Source organism: Pneumocystis murina (assembly GCF_000349005.2).
Source record: "Pneumocystis murina B123 chromosome Unknown supercont1.5, whole genome shotgun sequence".
In the NCBI taxonomy this organism is placed as follows: Eukaryota; Fungi; Ascomycota; class Pneumocystomycetes; order Pneumocystales; family Pneumocystaceae; genus Pneumocystis; species Pneumocystis murina.
Genome location: NW_017802363.1, coordinates 184,360 through 201,019, shown reverse-complemented (window position 1 = coordinate 201,019; position 16,660 = coordinate 184,360). Strand labels below are relative to the sequence as shown.

Below are 16,660 nucleotides of genomic sequence, written 5' to 3'. Positions count from 1 at the left end.
CTATATAATTTTAATTCTTTAAGCAGTATCCCATGTATATGTCTTAAATATTAGATATATCACTAAAAGAAAGTTAGAGATAATATATTTTTGTAAACTTTACCCTTCAGATAACAATTCATATGCATCTCCTATAACATCCATCAAATCACTAGCTCTCATCGTTCTTTTTTTTCGTTTGAATGCAAGATAAGAACAATAACGTGTTGCAAATGCTGCTCCATACGATGCTAACATTAATAATTCATCTTCATTAAGAGATTTATCATGACTACCATTATTAACATAAATCCCATCTTTATTATCATCATACTCCCATAAATTTTCCAAATATGCCTTTCTCCATGCCAAAAATGTTGAAAGTATACCTGCAAGAACATCTCCCTGGCCACCACACCGTCTAAGACTACCTCTTATATTGACATTAAATATCTTTGAACCATTAGAAATATCGTCTATTCTTCCTTTTTTCAAAATAGTGACCCCACCAAGATTATTAGCAAGATTTTGACAAGAGCTATTTTCATCTAGATGAAATCTATGACAAAGTCTCGAAAATTCTGCAACATTTGGAGTCAAAACACAATTCCTATATCTTTCTAGATTCAGAAAACATATAAAGATATCATAAATGTAAAAACCCCATAATAATTTCTGGATTATCTTGTATACAATAAAAACCATCCTTTTTTTCATCAAATTCGTCCTTATAAAACCTATTAACATACAGCATCAATTACTATAGGAATTTTCCGCTTTCTAGCTTCTACAATTACACCAGATGCTGTTTCCAACATTAAAGGATCTCTTCCAAGACCTGGTCCAACAACAATAACATGTAAACGGTCTAATAACTGAGAAATATTTGACACTATTTTGCTAGAAACGTCCTTTAAATTACAAGTAGAGAGCCTCATCATAGGACAAACAATTAAATCTGGTGAATATGTCTTAATTACTTTTCCTGCACCAGGTTCACATATTATATATCCAAGATCTGCGCCAAAAAGCTATATGCAGCCCATAAGGCATATTTTAAAGAGAGAATATATTAAATTACCATAGAAGACATACAGGAAAAAAAAGGAGCGCCTGTATAACTGCCAAATATTAAAGAATTTCTTAAAAAGTTCCTATAAAACTTCTCTGAGCCACCAATAATACCAATTCTACCTGCTTGGCCCTTATGAAAATGATCCAGGAGTGGAGGAATCATTTTCCTAAGATCTGTCAATATTTTTTCTGGGATAAACATAATTATATGGGGATTTTTTAATTTTATTTTTTTTAGAAGTTAAATATAAAAAAATCTAAAATAAGACTTATTTAGATATTAAAAATACTAAGAAACTAGAATAGGAGGTAATTTCAATCTAATATACTCTTTTTGAGGGAGGAACTAAATGTATATATTAATTTATAATAAAAAAAATAAAGAAATAAACAAAACCTGACTTGCATTCATTTTCATCTAAAGTATGAGATTTAACGGGTCTATATCTCAAAGTAACTTTCCTTGTGATAGGATCTTGCCAACTTAACGTATGTTTCATCCAGTTTTTATCATCTCTTCTGGTAAAATATTAAAAAAATAAATTATTTATATAAAAATACAGACTCTTTATAATCTTCACGTGCATGCGCACCTCGAGACTCCTTTCTGGCTAATGCAGAATGTGCAGTTTGACATGCATTAGTTAGGAGATTTTGTAATTCAAGTGTTTCTATCAAATCGGTATTCCATATTAAGCCTCTATCCTATAAAAGGTGTTATGAGAAAAATAAGAATGTTTAATATTACATACAGTAGTTTTAACATCATTAAAACTTTCGTCAACTTTCATTATATTTTCTACACCTTTTTGTAAAGATTCTTCAGTTCGAAAAACAGAAACATCTGTTTGCATAACTCTTTGCATGTTTAAACGAATTTTTGCAGTAGGAATAGATCCATTGGCATTTCTTAATTTATCAAGATTTTGAATAGAAGCAAGACCAGCATCAGATGAAAGAGGTTTACATGAAGTTTTAGGTTTAAGTGTTTCTTTTATATGATTAGCACATGCTCGGCCAAATACAATAATATCCAATAATGAATTCGCGCCTAAACGATTTGCTCCATGTACTGAAACACATGCTGCTTCGCCAGCGGCATAAAGTCCCGGTACGACCTTATCATTTCCTTCATTATCCAATGTAATTACTTCTCCTGTGAATTTTGTAGGCTAAAAATAGTTATTAATAATGCAAAAAAAATAAAGCCGAATCTTACTATTCCCCCCATATTATAATGTACTGTAGGTAGAACAGGAATTGGATCTTTAGTAACATCTATCCCACAAAAAATTGATACAGTCTCACTTATTCCAGGAAGCCGTTCGCGCAATATATCTGCAGGTATATGAGAAAGTTGCAAATCTATATGATCTTTTAAAGGGCCCGTTCCTCTTCCTTCGCGAATTTCTATAGTTATTGACCTTGAAACAACATCCCTAGATGCAAGATCTTTTGCTGTAGGTGCATATCGTTCCATAAAACGTTCTCCCTTAGAATTCAAGAGATATCCACCTTCTCCTCTAGAACCTTCTGTAATTAAACAGCCAACACCGTAAATGCCAGTTGGATGAAATTGAACCATTTCGAGATCTGATAAAGGCAATCCTGCACGTTGTACCATAGCATTTCCATCACCTGTACATGTATGTGCAGAAGTACATGAAAAATATGCCCTTCCATAACCACCAGTAGCCAAAATAGTTTTATGAGAATTAAATCGATGTATAGTTCCATCCTCCATACTTAAAGCAATTACACCAACACAGGTATCTCCTTCCATAAGTAAATCAAGAGCAAAATATCTAGTTTTAATTTAGAAGATGCTAAATTTAAAAAATATAAGTAAACTCTATAAAAAAATTGGTATTATATTTTAAACTTTGCCCATAAAGTGCATGAAGAATAGCATGACCAGTACGATCTGCAACAGCTGCACAACGATATGCTTGTCCACCCTTCCCAAAATTTAAAGATTGACCACCAAAAGCTCGCTGATAAATTTTTCCATCTTTAGTTCTTGAAAATGGCACTCCAAAATGCTCAAGTTCGATTACAGAACGAGGTGCTTCCCGACACATATAATGAATTGCATCTTGATCTCCAAGCCAATCTGAACCTTTCACTGTATCATACTAAAAATATCAATCATTCCATATATAATGGATCTTAATAAACCATATGCCATCTCCAATCATCTTCTGTCATATTTCCAAGTGCTGCATTAATTCCTCCTTGAGCAGCAACTGTATGAGATCTTGTCGGAAAAAGTTTAGTAACACATGCTGTACTATATCCTGCTTCCGAAAGGCCAAATGCAGCTCTTAAACCTGCCCCTCCTGAACCAACAACAACAACATCATATTCATGATCAACAATTGAATATTTAGAACCAATAAATCCCTTTGCTTGTTTGGAACGTATTGTCTATTTATCTTTTTTAACAAAAAAAAATAAATAAATTAAAAAAAACCTGATTAGATATCGTCTTAAGAACAGGTTTAGATATATGTATCCTCCTTACTCTAATTTTAAAAAAATCTTTCTAAGAAAGTTGTTAGATTTTTATTTTAATCAAAAATCAATAAAGTAAATTTAATATTAAAAATAACTTACATTTAGAAGAAATGTATTCAAATAACACAATTTGTTCAGCATTTAAGAATGCTTTATCTATAAATATTTGCCCAGTCTTATTTTGTTGGTTCAGATTTCGACAGTTAAACTTTAACACTAATTTAATTTATATTTATAAATTATATGAGCTATAAAATTCTTTTAAATTATTCATATTAAATTAAATAAAAGTAATATATTTATTACCTTTTATATATTTTTATATAAAAAATAATATTGAAAATATTAATAAATCATTCATAAAAAATATTTAAAAATAACTTTTTTCTTGTAATGTATGTTTCATATTGGTCCAATATTTAAGTCTATAAAATTTAAAAAATATAAAAAAAGAATTTATGATAAACCGTATAGTTGCTTGTTTAATAATTTGAAAATCCATTGTTTTAAAACCAGATCTAATTTCCATAATTTCCTTTTTAATTTCTTCATAAATTGCCCTTTGTATGGATTGTATATCTGCTTGGCTTTTTGAATTTTCTATTTCTTCATTCAATTTCATAATTTTTGAAAAAAATGTAGTATCTTGATGAGTTTTATTTTCATCTAAAATAGGAATATTGTAAAAAGAAAGTAAATAATCTGCACGAGATAGTGGATCTACAAGTGTTGAATATGCAGTGTTTAGTGTTGATGTTAAAGATTCAGCGAGCATCCGTTGTTTCTTTTAATATTAAACTTTTAAAAAATATTAAAAAAAAGCGATATTACGTCTCCATTCTTTGCATGAATATCAGGATGTATTTTTTTTTGAATTTCTAAATATTCTTTATGTAATTGTTTTGTATCAATTTGAAAATCGCCATCTGGAGGTGGTTCTTTAAGAGATTTGGGGAAAATCTTATAAAAATGAATAGAAGATGGTAATTTCAGAAGTAGTAAACATGAAGAACATATAAGATCCCAAGAATTGCATTTTTTTAGGCAATTCTCGCATTTTTTATTCATTTCTGTTAAAGTTGAAAGTACTCGTACTTTGTATTGAGCTATAAATTGTAAGTTGATGTAATGAATAGTTCTATTGGTTTTATAGGCATTTTTTATACAAAAATACATTCTATTATGACTTCTTAAAGAATATTTAGACGTTTTAAAGGGCTAAAAAAGCATAATTTTCATTTTAAACGGGTTTAATCGTTAATATAGTTTAATAATATTAATAAAATGTTCTTTTTACACCTTTAACCGTATTAAACAGCTAAAAAATTAAATGAAAGTATTAAATAATAGTCTTTAAAAAATTTAATTTATTTTTTCAATTCTATTTCTTTAGATTTATTTTTTCAAAAAAAAATATAAATATATTAATTACAACATAGCCTTAACGACTAAAAGTCAGATCATCAACCTAAATAATTAATAAAAGATATATAAATATCAAAATAACTAACTTTTAATATCATTTTGCACGTTTCTGCGGATAATTCTAAAGCAGATGTGCTTACTAATAAAGGCTGAAAAATATTTTCTTCAAGAATATTTGTAACCATTCCCTTAAAAATAAGTAAGAGAAATTTTATTAAAAAAAAAAAACCTTTCGAACATTAATTCCAGCTGTTATTTCGCCTTTTTCATGTCTATTTCTTAATTCTGTAATTATTTTAATACTATCCAATCCAGCATTTTCAGCAAGTGTGATCGGTATTACTTCTAAAGCTTCTGCAAAAGCCTGAAAACAAAAGGCTTCCGTCCCACTTAACGTCCTAGCAAGCTTCATTAAATGTTGTGATGCTTCAATTTCAGGTGCACCTCCTCCTGCAATAAGCGCCCTATAATGATTAATTATATATCAAAGAAAAAAATAATACAAACCTTTTCTTAACCAAACAGCGAATAACACAAAGAGCATCATGAAGAGAGCGTTCTGCTTCTTCTAAAACAAGTTGATTTGCACCACGACACAATATAGAAACAGTTTTTACAGAACCTTTTACACCTGTGATTTTTACAATATGTTCACCATATGACTGAACTTCTTCTACAAGATCGGCACTCCCAAGTTTATCTTCAGTAAAAGAATCAATATCTGCAATAGGTTTACAACCAGTGCTCTATTATTATTACCAAAAATAAGTTAAAAAAATTATTAATACTTTACAAATAAATTCAATTTCATCACGTTCAATATCTTTAATAACAAGAATTTTTAATTTTGATAGAAAATGAAGAGAAAGATCATTAACAGCATCTCTTAAAATTGATTTCTGTATAAGTAGTACATTACACCCAGTTTTTTTAATTTTTTTACAAATATTAAGTATATATTGTCTTTCTTCTTTTAAAATTCTATCCATTTGACGATAATCGTTAACAATAATTTGATTTTCCAACTTTAAAAAGTCAGTTTAAATATAAAGAAAAAAAAGCATCAAACATCAGGCTTTGGAGGCGACAATTGAAATTGAATTAATCCTATTTTAGCCTTCTCTATTCGTATGGGTCCTCCTGTTGTTTTAATTACAGATTGTGATAAAACAAGTCCGTCTATAAGTTCTGTATCGTCAATAGTACCACCAACCTTTTTAACAATTCGGATATCATAAATATCAACATTATTTGCTGAAAAGGAACTAATGACTTTTGTAATAGCATCTACAGCGATAGGTGCCAATAATACTGAATATTGAGAAACAATCTTTTTGTATAAGATACAAAAAAATAAAAAATATAACATATATTTACCTTTGAATTAAGAGATGTACTTGCAACACGAATAAGTGTGTTTCTATCTGAAAGATCAATTTCTTTCGAACATGCTTCAAGAGCATTGACAGCATGAGCTGCCGCTCTTTGAAAAGATTCCGCAATAATTGTAGGATGAATTCCTTTTTATTAAATCAACTTATTAATATAAAATCCTTATAAAACAAACCCTTTGCCAGTAATTTTTCTGCTGCGCTTAAAAGACTACCTGTAATAACAACAACCGTAGTAGTTCCATCACCTGCCTCAATATCTTGAGAAAATGATACATCTACTAACTAAAACAAATATATCTTAATATTCTTCTTTAAAAAAAACTAATAAAATAAATATTCACCATTTTTGCTGCTGGATGTACAACTGATAAATGTTTTAAAATAGTAGCTCCATCATTAGTTAATATTACATCCCCTTTACTTGTTTGTATCATCTTGTCCATGCCTTTTGGACCTAAAGATGTGCGAATTGTATCAGCAACTGCTATACAATAGTTAGAAACCTTCTTATTAAAAAATACTAACCTTTGGCTGCTGTTATATTTGATAATCTTACTGAATTTGACTTTTCTTTATCTTGAAATTGTTTTGTAAGTTTTGAATCCACCATTCTTAAAGAAAATAAGATTCTTAAGATTTGATTAAGAATTTCTTATGATTTTAAATAACTTTTACTTATTTTTTTAAAATTTTTAATTTTAAGGTTGACGTTATATCGTACAACATAAGATTTTAATTAAATACTAGAATTTTAAAAGAAAAAGGGACAAAGAACATAGATATTCATAAAAATGCCTCCAAAAGAGAATTGGGAAGAATATAAAAAGTAGGGAATGTTTTTTTTCCAAAAAAAAACGACCAAAAATAAAAAAATAATAAGAAAATACTAATAATTATTTTAGAGTTGTAGATGATGATAAAGAAGAGGAGAAAATAGTTCCTTTAGATGATGGCGATATTCTTTTACTGAAAACATATGTAATTATTATTTTTTTTTGAGGAAAAAAGAAATTTTAATGAATAAATTATACAGGGAACAGGACCATATCATGATCTTTTATCTAAAATTGATACAGATATTAAAGAACTTCAAAAGAAAGTAAATGAAGTCCTTGGTGTTAAAGAAGCAGAAACAGGTGTTCTTGATAGGCGTTTTTGGGATCTTGCAAAAGATAGACAACGTATGTCAGAAGAACAACCTTTACAAGTAGCACGTTGTACAAAAATTATTCAGAATAAAGATGATCTTGAAGCAAATAAATATGTTATTAATGTCAAGCAAATTGCAAAGTTTGTTGTTAAACTTGGTGATAGAGTGAGTCCTACAGATATCGAAGAAGGAATGCGAGTGGGGTATAATTTTTATATTAATAAACCATTTATTTTTTTGTTTACAAAGAAATAGAGTTGAGCGACAGAAATATGCTATACAACTTCCGTTACCTCCAAAAATTGATCCTTCTGTGACTATGATGCAAGTAGAAGATAAGCCAGATGTTACATATAATGATATTGGTGGCTGTAAAGAACAAATAGAAAAATTGAGGGAAGTAGTTGAACTTCCTCTTCTTCTGGTATAATATATTAGTGATATTTCATATTTTTTTAATTATAATTAGCCAGAACGCTTTGTAAATCTTGGAATTGACCCCCCTAAGGGTATTATGCTTTATGGCCCTCCTGGAACAGGAAAAACACTTTGTGCTCGGGCTGTAGCAAATAGGACAGATGCAACATTTATTCGTGTAATTGGATCAGAATTAGTTCAAAAATATGTGGGTGAAGGTGCACGTATGGTTCGTGAACTTTTTGAAATGGCAAGAACTAAAAGAGCTTGCATCATTTTTTTTGATGAAGTGGATGCTATTGGGGGTACCCGTTTTGATGATGGCGCTGGTGGAGATAATGAAGTTCAACGAACAATGCTTGAATTAATTACTCAATTGGATGGATTTGATCCGCGTGGTAATATTAAAGTAATGTTTGCAACCAATAGACCAGATACATTAGATCCTGCTCTATTACGACCAGGGAGGATTGACAGAAAGGTTGAATTTAATTTACCAGATTTAGAAGGACGTACAAATATTCTAAAAATTCATACACGATCGTAAGCAATACTTTTTTATATAATTTTTTTTAACCAGAATAGAATGTCTGTAGATAGAGATATTCGATGGGAACTTATTTCTCGCTTATGTCCCAATACAACTGGTAATATACATTAATTATTTTAGGTTATTTAAATAAAATTCTATAGGTGCTGAATTACGTTCTGTTTGTACGGAAGCAGGAATGTTTGCTATTAGAGCTCGTCGAAAAGTAGTTACAGAAAAAGATTTTCTCGAATCTGTTAACAAAGTATTTTTTTTTATAATATTAAAATAATTCTAAAATTTCATCTTTAGGTAATCAAAGGCAATCAAAAATTTAGCTCTACATCTCAATATCTTCAATTCCAATAATTCAAATAATATTTCATATTTTAAAACATATATTCGTTTTAAAAAACTTATTTTCTATATATTTATTTTTTTTTACGTTCATGTGCGCTGAGGGGTCAACGTTCAATATTAAAATATGGAACCTGTTATACAGAATGTAAGAAAAGATTAAATCTAGCATAAATTTATCATGTTTATGTTTAATATTTATAAGGAAATAGGTTTTTAGATGGTCAGCCCTTGTAGCAGGTATAGGATATGGATATACACATCGTAATACATTAGCAGTAAAAAAGAAAAAAAAAGAGCAAGAAGAATTATATAAACGTAAAGAAGATGTTATACACAAGGCACGGATAGAATATGCAAAACTTCATACGCTATCTTTATTAAAAGCGAATAGTTTAGGTAAAAAAGAATTTAATAATATAATTAAATGATAATTATAACTAATTTTTGTAGATTTAAATGATCCAAACTTTGATTTAGAAGCATATTTAAATAGGCTAGAAGAAGAAAGTTTACATTAATATTTAAAGATAGTAAAGGATACTTATTTGAAAGAAAAAGAAAAAGAAATGATAACAAAATGTAAGATATATTATGCTTGGACTTTTCCAAATAAGGACTCTATGAAGTTTCACTTCCCCATAATTTTATTGTTCGATCCCAGCCTGCAGAAATAATCCAATGATTATCTTGAAATTCATTAAAAATGCTTTAATATAATAAAAAATACCTTTTGAAATATCTACACTCATTACTTTATCTGGATGACCAATTAAGCTTTTTATTAAAACCCAATCATCCGAGCTCCATATCTTATAATTGTATTAGTATATATATAAGTATTTTATAACCTACATTTACTCTTCCATCATAGCCACTTGAAACAAGGTAAATTCCTGAAGTTGTTGGAATTAATTCTTTGCTTTGAATCAATACTTCTTCATGAGCAGTTTTAAAAAATCTAACATCAGAGACCAAATTTTTATGTGCAGGAATCGTAGATATACATTTTATTTTTCGAACATCCCAGATCTTAATTGAATCATCTGCTGATCCTGATGCAATTTGGTAACCATTGGGAGAAAAGTCAAGGGATTGAATAGGTTTAATATGCCCATCTAAATTCATAATTGTACGACCTGTCCGTAAATCCCAGACCCTTCCAACAGCATCAAGTCCCCCAGAACATACTAATGCACCATCGTTTTGAAAAGAAATAGCGTAAACCTCTCTAGAATGTCCTTCCTGCCGCAAAAGTTCTGCAGTTGTTGTTATATCCCATAAACGCCATGTACCATCAAACGATGCACTTCCAATATAATTTCCTGATGGATGAAATTCTACTCTACAAACCCTATTTTCATGACCCTTCAGAATAGATATTGGGGTCTCGCTTTTTAAATTCCATAAACAAATATCACCTTCACCCCCTCCTGTGATTAAATTTATTGCTTCTTCTGAAACACCTCCAATAGTAGCCCCGGGATTCCATGATATACCTCCAATTTTATCCACATGGTAACGAAATTTGTGTTTTTCTTCTAAATCAGGAATCGAATAAAGTTTACATGTTCCAGACCATGATCCTGATGCAATATACTGAGAATTTGGTGAAAATCTAGCAATACCAACAGGTCTATCTGAACATATTTGAGATCCCAAAGAAATATAGGTTTTCAGTTCCTTATTTATTGCCTTTCTATGATTAATAATTTTCATCAAAGGAATACGAGATTCAAGTTTTTGTCGTGCTATTCTTGTTCGTGCTCTTCCTCATATAAACATATATAAAAAATTTTATCTATTTTTAAATACCTGTTTAATGAATATTCTGCAATCCTTCTTCTACAAATAAGAAGTTCTTCTGTACCACTTGTATAAAACTCTTCTTCAATCTATAATGTCAACTTTTATACATAAAAAACATTCCCATTTCATACTTCTTCTGTTTCTTTTTCTGAAAATGTCACTGTCCCATCAAAGTTACTTAATAATTCTCTTAACCTATCTCTACGATCTGCTGGTCCTTCTCCAAAAAGTGTAATAGGTTTGCCTAGTTCACGAAGTTTTGCCCGCACTTTCCCATCATCTGTAGGTATGTAAATACTCTTTATTTTCTGTCGCCGTTCAAATTCTGCCAAAATAATTTGTTCTTTCTCTGAATAACGATTATATTCATTTGAAGCTTCATTTTCTCAACAAAAAATAAGATTTTTCAATCAAAATAGATCTTTTATATTTCTACCAAGATTTTCTACTACAATTCCGTTATTAATAAGCTTATATATAATGTTAATAATGATTATTTCTTTCAAATAATTCTTTACCATTTTTTCATGTTTTTTAAAAGGTTTTTAATGTTTTTTCTTTTTTAAACAAAGATATTCAATGATTAATAAGACATTAATAAGATATTAAGCAAATATTAATAAATTTGTTAATATTTTTTGAAAGGTTAACTCGATTTTTAATAAAATATTTAAAAATTTTAAAAAATATAAAAATAAATTTTAATAAAAATAATAGAAAATAAAATATTTATTATTATTTTTATATTTTTTAAAATTTTTAAATATTTTATTATCATTATGGAATCATTTCTTAGAAACCGTATAAAAAAGACAGAAATAATTGAGAAAATAGAGGAAAAAGATGAAATTAAAAAGGTATATTAGTGAACTTCTTTAAATATTTATTGGATCATGGTTTTATAGGAAAAAAAATCTAAAAAGTTTTTTACATATGAATTTGTCTTTGTTATTATCTTTATATTAAGTTTTCTAACACGGTTTTATGATATTCATCATCCTTCAGAAGTAGTGTAAGAATTTCTTGGTAATTTTTTATATTCTTATACTTTATTAGTTTTGATGAAGTTCATTTTGGGAAATTTATGTCATTGGTTTTTTTTATAATTTATTTAATAATATTTAATAATTGGACAGTATCTTAGGAGAACATACTTTTTTGATGTACATCCTCCATTTTCTAAACTTTTACTTGCATTTTTTGGATGGATAATTGGTTATATTTTAATTTTTGTATAATAAAATAATAATTTTTAAAAGGATATGATGGCCATTTTCTTTTTGAAAATATCGGAGATTCTTATATTGAAAATAGTGTTCCTTATGTATATATTCGATTGGTTCCAGCATTTTTTGGTGCTATGGTAGTTCCTCTGGTATTCTTAATTATGAAACATTCAGGACATAGTCTTCTTTCATCAACATTTGCAGCATCTCTTGTTCTTTTTGGTATATATATATGTTTCTATAATAAATACAATTAATATCTTTTTTTATAGATAATGCTCAAGTGACTCAATCTAGACTTATTTTACTAGATTCTATATTAATTTTTTTAATGACGTCTACATTGTATTGTTATATTCGTTTTTCTAATATAAGATATCTTGAATTTTCTTTTGTTTGGTGGAAATGGCTTTTTTTAACTGGTTTATTTTTATCATGTACAATTAGGTAATTTTTAAAATTATTGATTTTTAAATTTTAAGGTATTAAAGTACAAAATATATTGGATTATTTACATATATGGCTATTGGTGTAATGGTTGTTATAGATTTATGGGACCTTTTAGATATTCGTAAGGGATATACTTTGGTAAATTTTGTAAAATTTATGATTTAATCCTTAAAAATATTTAGAATTATTTTACTAAACATTTTATTGCTAGAGCCATATCTCTTCTAGTATTTCCATTTATTCTATATTTACTTTGGTTTTATATTCATCTTAGTATTCTTTCTAAGACAGGACCAGGTGATAGATTTATGACTCCATCTTTTCAAGAAACTCTAGATGGCAATATTCTTTCTTCTAGCTCAATTGAGGTTAATTATTATGATAAAATTCTTATAAAACATAAGGAAACAAATGCTTTTCTTCATTCACATACGGCTAGATATCCTTTACGGTATAATGATGGTCGTATTTCATCTCAAGGTTTAATTATTATATATATATATATATATATATATTGATTTTAATTTAAAATATATAGGCCAACAAGTAACTGCATATATACATAATGATACAAATAATCATTGGATTATTGAACCAGCTTATTTATCTAATGAAACATTATTGAAAAAGCGTGTATTAAACAATGATTATATTAGATTGAAACACGTTTCAACAGATACTTATCTGTTGACTCATGATGTGGCATCTCCTAGATATCCAACTAATCAGGAATTTACTACTATATCAAATCAATTGAAAGATCGTTATAATGAGACTATATTTCAAATTAAATGTGAATATGACAAAAATAATTCCGTTCTTAAAACAAAAGGCAAAACATTTAAATTAATTCATAAATTAACAGGTGTAGCAATGTGGTCTAACAAAGATCCTTTGCCTGATTGGGCTTTTAAACAACAAGAGGTTAACGGTAATAAAAAAATAAAACAAGAGCATAATATTTGGCTTATTGATGAAATTGTTGACTTGAATGATACTAGTATGTTTATTTATGATAAATTATTTTTTAATTAATATAGGTCGCGAAATCAAAAATTATACACTTAGAAGTCTTTCATTTTTTAAAAAATATATAGAATTACAATTTTCTATGCTTCGACACAATAATTTGCTAACTAAGTCTCATCCTTATTCATCATATCCTATCGAATGGCCAATATTAAACAGGGGAATTAGCTTTTGGACTAAGGAATCTGAATTTAAACAAATATACTTATTGGGAAACCCACTTGGATGGTGGTTCACTTTCTCATTTACGATTATTTTTGTTATTGTTATAATTTCAGATCAAATTTTATTACGAAGAGGTTTAAACTTAATTAAAGAATGTAAGAATTTTAAAAATATTATATAAAAATAATATTGATTGTTAAATAGCTCGTGAATTGTTCTACAATTATACCACATTTTTCTTTTTCTCTTGGATGCTACATTATTTTCCATTTTATTTAATGCGCCGCCAGCTCTTTTTACATCATTATCTTCCTGCACATATTTGTTCTGCACTTCTATCAGGATCCCTATTTCAATTATTATTTGAAAAACATAGTAAATCATTGATTTCTTCCTATTTTTTTAAAAAAAATAAAGACAAAATAAATATAGGAAGAGAAAAAATAATTAATACACAAAACAAGGCTAAAATTATGTTCATGATATTGACAAGTTCTCTTTTAGCATGTTTTATTTTTTTCTCTCCATTTACATATGGTAAACCAGGATTAACTTCTAATGAATTATATAAAAGGAAATGGTCTCCTAACTGGGTATTTTAATTTTAAGATCTATAAATATTTCCTAATATAAATTTGTAGGATTATGCTTACTTAAAGTATATTGCTAAATAGACTTAATAATTTTTATAATTTTTAAAATATTTCTTCTATAATATAGACAAATTATTAGTTTTAATTGTTTTTAAAAATTATAGAATGATAAAAATGTATTTTTTTAAATAAATATTTTAAATATGTCAAATATATACTTTTATTTTATATGATTTAGTTTTGAAAATATAAAATTGAATGTGCATATTTAAAACAAAATAGTTTATAGATATCGAATTTCATTAATTTCTGACCCTGTTCTATCATGATTATTATTTTTATCTACTAATTTTTTCATTTTTATCCATTCTTCTTGTTTAAATTCTGTTCCTCCAAAATCGCCAATATCGATAATAGAAACAACTCCATCTAATCCTCCTATTGCAATTCTCTTCCCTTCATAGCTTTCCCAAGATAATTTATTTAATGCTTTGTTAGTAGAAGATGTTGTAGATGGAAAGATTTGTGCAACTGGCATCTAAATTCTTTTAGAAAATCTAAGAAGAAATTTTTATTTTTACCTCTGTATTGGCATCTAAATTCCAAATTTCAAGAGAACCACCACCATTTACAGATGCCCATATACCAGGTCTAATAGGACTCCATTTAATATCATAAATCATTTCACCACAATCAAACTCCATAATTGGAATATTAGAATTCAAATTGTGATCTTTATCTAAATGATTTGTATTTAAAACTGTTGATGGCTTTATTTTCCATAATTTAATACTCCAATCTAAACTTGAACTCAAAACAAGATTACCAAAGTCCAATGGTCCTTTAGAAGAATGAAATGAGATAGATGTTATCGGACCCATATGACCCTTGTATATAAGCCCAGGATTAATACCAGCTTTTACACCTGCTCGATTATACCTATTAACAAAATAAATATTCCCTTCATCAGTGCCTACGAGAAAAGTTGTTGGGTCCGATTCTGGAAATTCTATACATCTAGAACAAATATCATCGTATTTAAAAGATGACGGAGCGGTTAACTCAAGTATTTCTTGTGGCTGCGTGAGCATATCAACTGTCCAGGCACAAACAATTCCATCTGTACTCATACTGATAATATTGTTTGCATTAGACGTACCAACAATTTTTACACTATAGACAGGATGTGAATGACCTGTACACGCTAAAGGTGTCATAAGAACAGGAAGAGAATTTGCTCTTGTATCCCATAGAAGAATTTGTCCATTATAAGATCCACCAATAATCAAATTAGAATGAAAAGGTGAAAACTTTGCTGATAAAATATCACTCTTTATGAGGGTTAGATAATTATATATGATAATTCAAGATATCATATTAAACCTGGGAATTAAAGATATATTCAGGTCTATCATGTAGATGCAAATTCCATATCATAACATGACCATCAGAGTTTGAAAAAATTCCTTTATTTTTTGAATAACTAGCTAAAGATAATTCTTTAAAATGATTACTCCAGTCTAAATCAGTGATCACTTTTTTCGATGTCCATTTTTCACATTGAAATTGCATTACTTCTTTAATCTTTTTTTCTGTATGTTTGTCCTTGCTTAATGAATAATCTTCTGAATAGTCTATAGTTGGTTGATATTCCTCATCCAAAACTCGTTCAATTATTTTTGATGATTTTTCTATAAAATTTTGAAATAAAGTAGAATTAAATATATCATTTCGTTTTTCATCTTTTAAAATTTCGATTTTTATATCTATATTCTGTTCTTCTTTCCTACGAATTTCCTCTTTTTGAAGCTCTTCATCTAATGCCTGTTTTAACCGAATTTCCACTTGAGCTTCAATATCTATTTCTTTTTTTGGGGGGGTATTCAACTCAAACGATGTTTGAATCTCTTTATTATATGTTATAGGCTTCAATTCTTGTTGTAAAGGCGGTATATTAAAAAGATGAATAGGAGGCGTCACTGACAATGTATAAGCATTTTGAATACTAATTTTCCTAAAAAAAAACTGATTAATAAATTAAACTGGATTATACTATTGGTTTCTACTCTTTTGTTTCCCTTTTTTCAACTTTTAAGGGCATTTCTCCCTTCAAATCCTCTTTTTCCTCTATTTTTGTGTCTGCCATAAGACGTGTCACAAGATCATCAATTTCCTTCTTATTATCAAACATGTTTTTCTTTTCCTAATAGAACCATATTAATTTTTTAAGATAAACTAATTCAATTTCTTTACAACTTGTGACATTGTTTCATCTGATGCTTTTGAAAGTTCAAATTGTCCTCGGCGTTCTTGAATATGACGCCGAAATGCTGCAAGTTTGTTCCGTTTTTCTTCAATTTCTGCTTTTCGGCGCTCCATTTCAATTTTTATTTTTATTTAAAATCTTCTTTTTTAATATATTTTTTATCTTAAAAAACTGATTTTGACAGATATTAAGTATTAAAAATGATTCTTAAAATACATTTTATAAGATAAATATCATCTAATAGAAAGAAATTGCAGGAATTAGAAACACCAAAACAAAA

At 28.2% G+C, this 16,660-nt stretch overlaps 9 protein-coding genes across 9 annotated transcripts; 3 read left to right on the top strand and 6 right to left on the bottom strand.

Moving 5' to 3' along the window:
- Positions 1 to 43: 43 nt before the first annotated feature.
- On the bottom strand, positions 44 to 1,255 carry PNEG_00098 (YjeF family domain-containing protein; the record flags this gene model as incomplete). The annotated part of the gene is made up of 6 exons (XM_007873764.1): positions 44 to 62; positions 104 to 271; positions 314 to 595; positions 642 to 685; positions 729 to 1,010; positions 1,061 to 1,255. 6 exons carry the CDS (start codon positions 1,253 to 1,255, stop codon positions 44 to 46), a joined length of 990 nt encoding a protein of 329 aa, XP_007871955.1.
- A 118-nt stretch (positions 1,256 to 1,373) lies between these two features.
- PNEG_00097 (succinate dehydrogenase [ubiquinone] flavoprotein subunit, mitochondrial) lies at positions 1,374 to 3,711 on the bottom strand (the record flags this gene model as incomplete). Its single annotated transcript, XM_007873763.1, has 9 exons — positions 1,374 to 1,399; positions 1,451 to 1,572; positions 1,619 to 1,758; positions 1,806 to 2,225; positions 2,273 to 2,858; positions 2,905 to 3,188; positions 3,232 to 3,480; positions 3,527 to 3,598; positions 3,670 to 3,711. 9 exons carry the CDS (start codon positions 3,709 to 3,711, stop codon positions 1,374 to 1,376), a joined length of 1,941 nt encoding a protein of 646 aa, XP_007871954.1.
- A 40-nt stretch (positions 3,712 to 3,751) lies between these two features.
- On the bottom strand, positions 3,752 to 4,638 carry PNEG_00096 (Fe-S protein assembly co-chaperone HscB; the record flags this gene model as incomplete). The annotated part of the gene is made up of 4 exons (XM_007873762.1): positions 3,752 to 3,828; positions 3,877 to 3,995; positions 4,038 to 4,354; positions 4,402 to 4,638. 3 exons carry the CDS (start codon positions 4,636 to 4,638, stop codon positions 3,941 to 3,943), a joined length of 609 nt encoding a protein of 202 aa, XP_007871953.1. The 3' UTR covers positions 3,752 to 3,828; positions 3,877 to 3,940.
- Positions 4,639 to 5,011: 373 nt separating this feature from the next.
- PNEG_00095 (T-complex protein 1 subunit delta) lies at positions 5,012 to 7,082 on the bottom strand (the record flags this gene model as incomplete). The annotated part of the gene is made up of 10 exons (XM_007873761.1): positions 6,915 to 7,082; positions 6,731 to 6,873; positions 6,563 to 6,671; positions 6,373 to 6,515; positions 6,065 to 6,325; positions 5,784 to 6,020; positions 5,503 to 5,741; positions 5,225 to 5,459; positions 5,082 to 5,183; positions 5,012 to 5,038 (listed from the first exon to the last, which is right to left on the bottom strand). Exons 1-10 carry the CDS (start codon positions 6,997 to 6,999, stop codon positions 5,012 to 5,014), a joined length of 1,581 nt encoding a protein of 526 aa, XP_007871952.1. The 5' UTR covers positions 7,000 to 7,082.
- A 98-nt stretch (positions 7,083 to 7,180) lies between these two features.
- On the top strand, positions 7,181 to 8,854 carry PNEG_00094 (26S protease regulatory subunit 7; the record flags this gene model as incomplete). Its single annotated transcript, XM_007873760.1, has 8 exons — positions 7,181 to 7,215; positions 7,292 to 7,367; positions 7,423 to 7,742; positions 7,795 to 7,963; positions 8,009 to 8,499; positions 8,542 to 8,603; positions 8,650 to 8,750; positions 8,798 to 8,854. The coding sequence occupies 8 exons, from the start codon at positions 7,181 to 7,183 to the stop codon at positions 8,852 to 8,854; spliced, it is 1,311 nt and encodes a 436-aa protein (XP_007871951.1).
- Positions 8,855 to 8,969: 115 nt separating this feature from the next.
- PNEG_00093 (hypothetical protein) lies at positions 8,970 to 9,363 on the top strand (the record flags this gene model as incomplete). Its single annotated transcript, XM_007873759.1, has 3 exons — positions 8,970 to 8,990; positions 9,055 to 9,241; positions 9,296 to 9,363. The coding sequence occupies 3 exons, from the start codon at positions 8,970 to 8,972 to the stop codon at positions 9,361 to 9,363; spliced, it is 276 nt and encodes a 91-aa protein (XP_007871950.1).
- On the bottom strand, positions 9,300 to 11,262 carry PNEG_00092 (hypothetical protein). The gene is made up of 7 exons (XM_007873758.1): positions 11,170 to 11,262; positions 11,088 to 11,121; positions 10,783 to 11,036; positions 10,658 to 10,737; positions 9,698 to 10,610; positions 9,573 to 9,654; positions 9,300 to 9,531 (listed from the first exon to the last, which is right to left on the bottom strand). Exons 1-7 carry the CDS (start codon positions 11,170 to 11,172, stop codon positions 9,464 to 9,466), a joined length of 1,434 nt encoding a protein of 477 aa, XP_007871949.1. The 5' UTR covers positions 11,173 to 11,262; the 3' UTR covers positions 9,300 to 9,463.
- Positions 11,263 to 11,430: 168 nt separating this feature from the next.
- On the top strand, positions 11,431 to 14,195 carry PNEG_00091 (hypothetical protein; the record flags this gene model as incomplete). The annotated part of the gene is made up of 12 exons (XM_007873757.1): positions 11,431 to 11,508; positions 11,557 to 11,663; positions 11,708 to 11,744; positions 11,788 to 11,866; positions 11,911 to 12,099; positions 12,150 to 12,324; positions 12,369 to 12,465; positions 12,510 to 12,807; positions 12,866 to 13,327; positions 13,368 to 13,676; positions 13,726 to 14,114; positions 14,163 to 14,195. 12 exons carry the CDS (start codon positions 11,431 to 11,433, stop codon positions 14,193 to 14,195), a joined length of 2,253 nt encoding a protein of 750 aa, XP_007871948.1.
- A 202-nt stretch (positions 14,196 to 14,397) lies between these two features.
- Positions 14,398 to 16,493, bottom strand: PNEG_00090 (hypothetical protein; the record flags this gene model as incomplete). The annotated part of the gene is made up of 5 exons (XM_007873756.1): positions 14,398 to 14,652; positions 14,696 to 15,445; positions 15,498 to 16,128; positions 16,181 to 16,317; positions 16,368 to 16,493. The coding sequence occupies 5 exons, from the start codon at positions 16,491 to 16,493 to the stop codon at positions 14,398 to 14,400; spliced, it is 1,899 nt and encodes a 632-aa protein (XP_007871947.1).
- Positions 16,494 to 16,660: the final 167 nt, after the last annotated feature.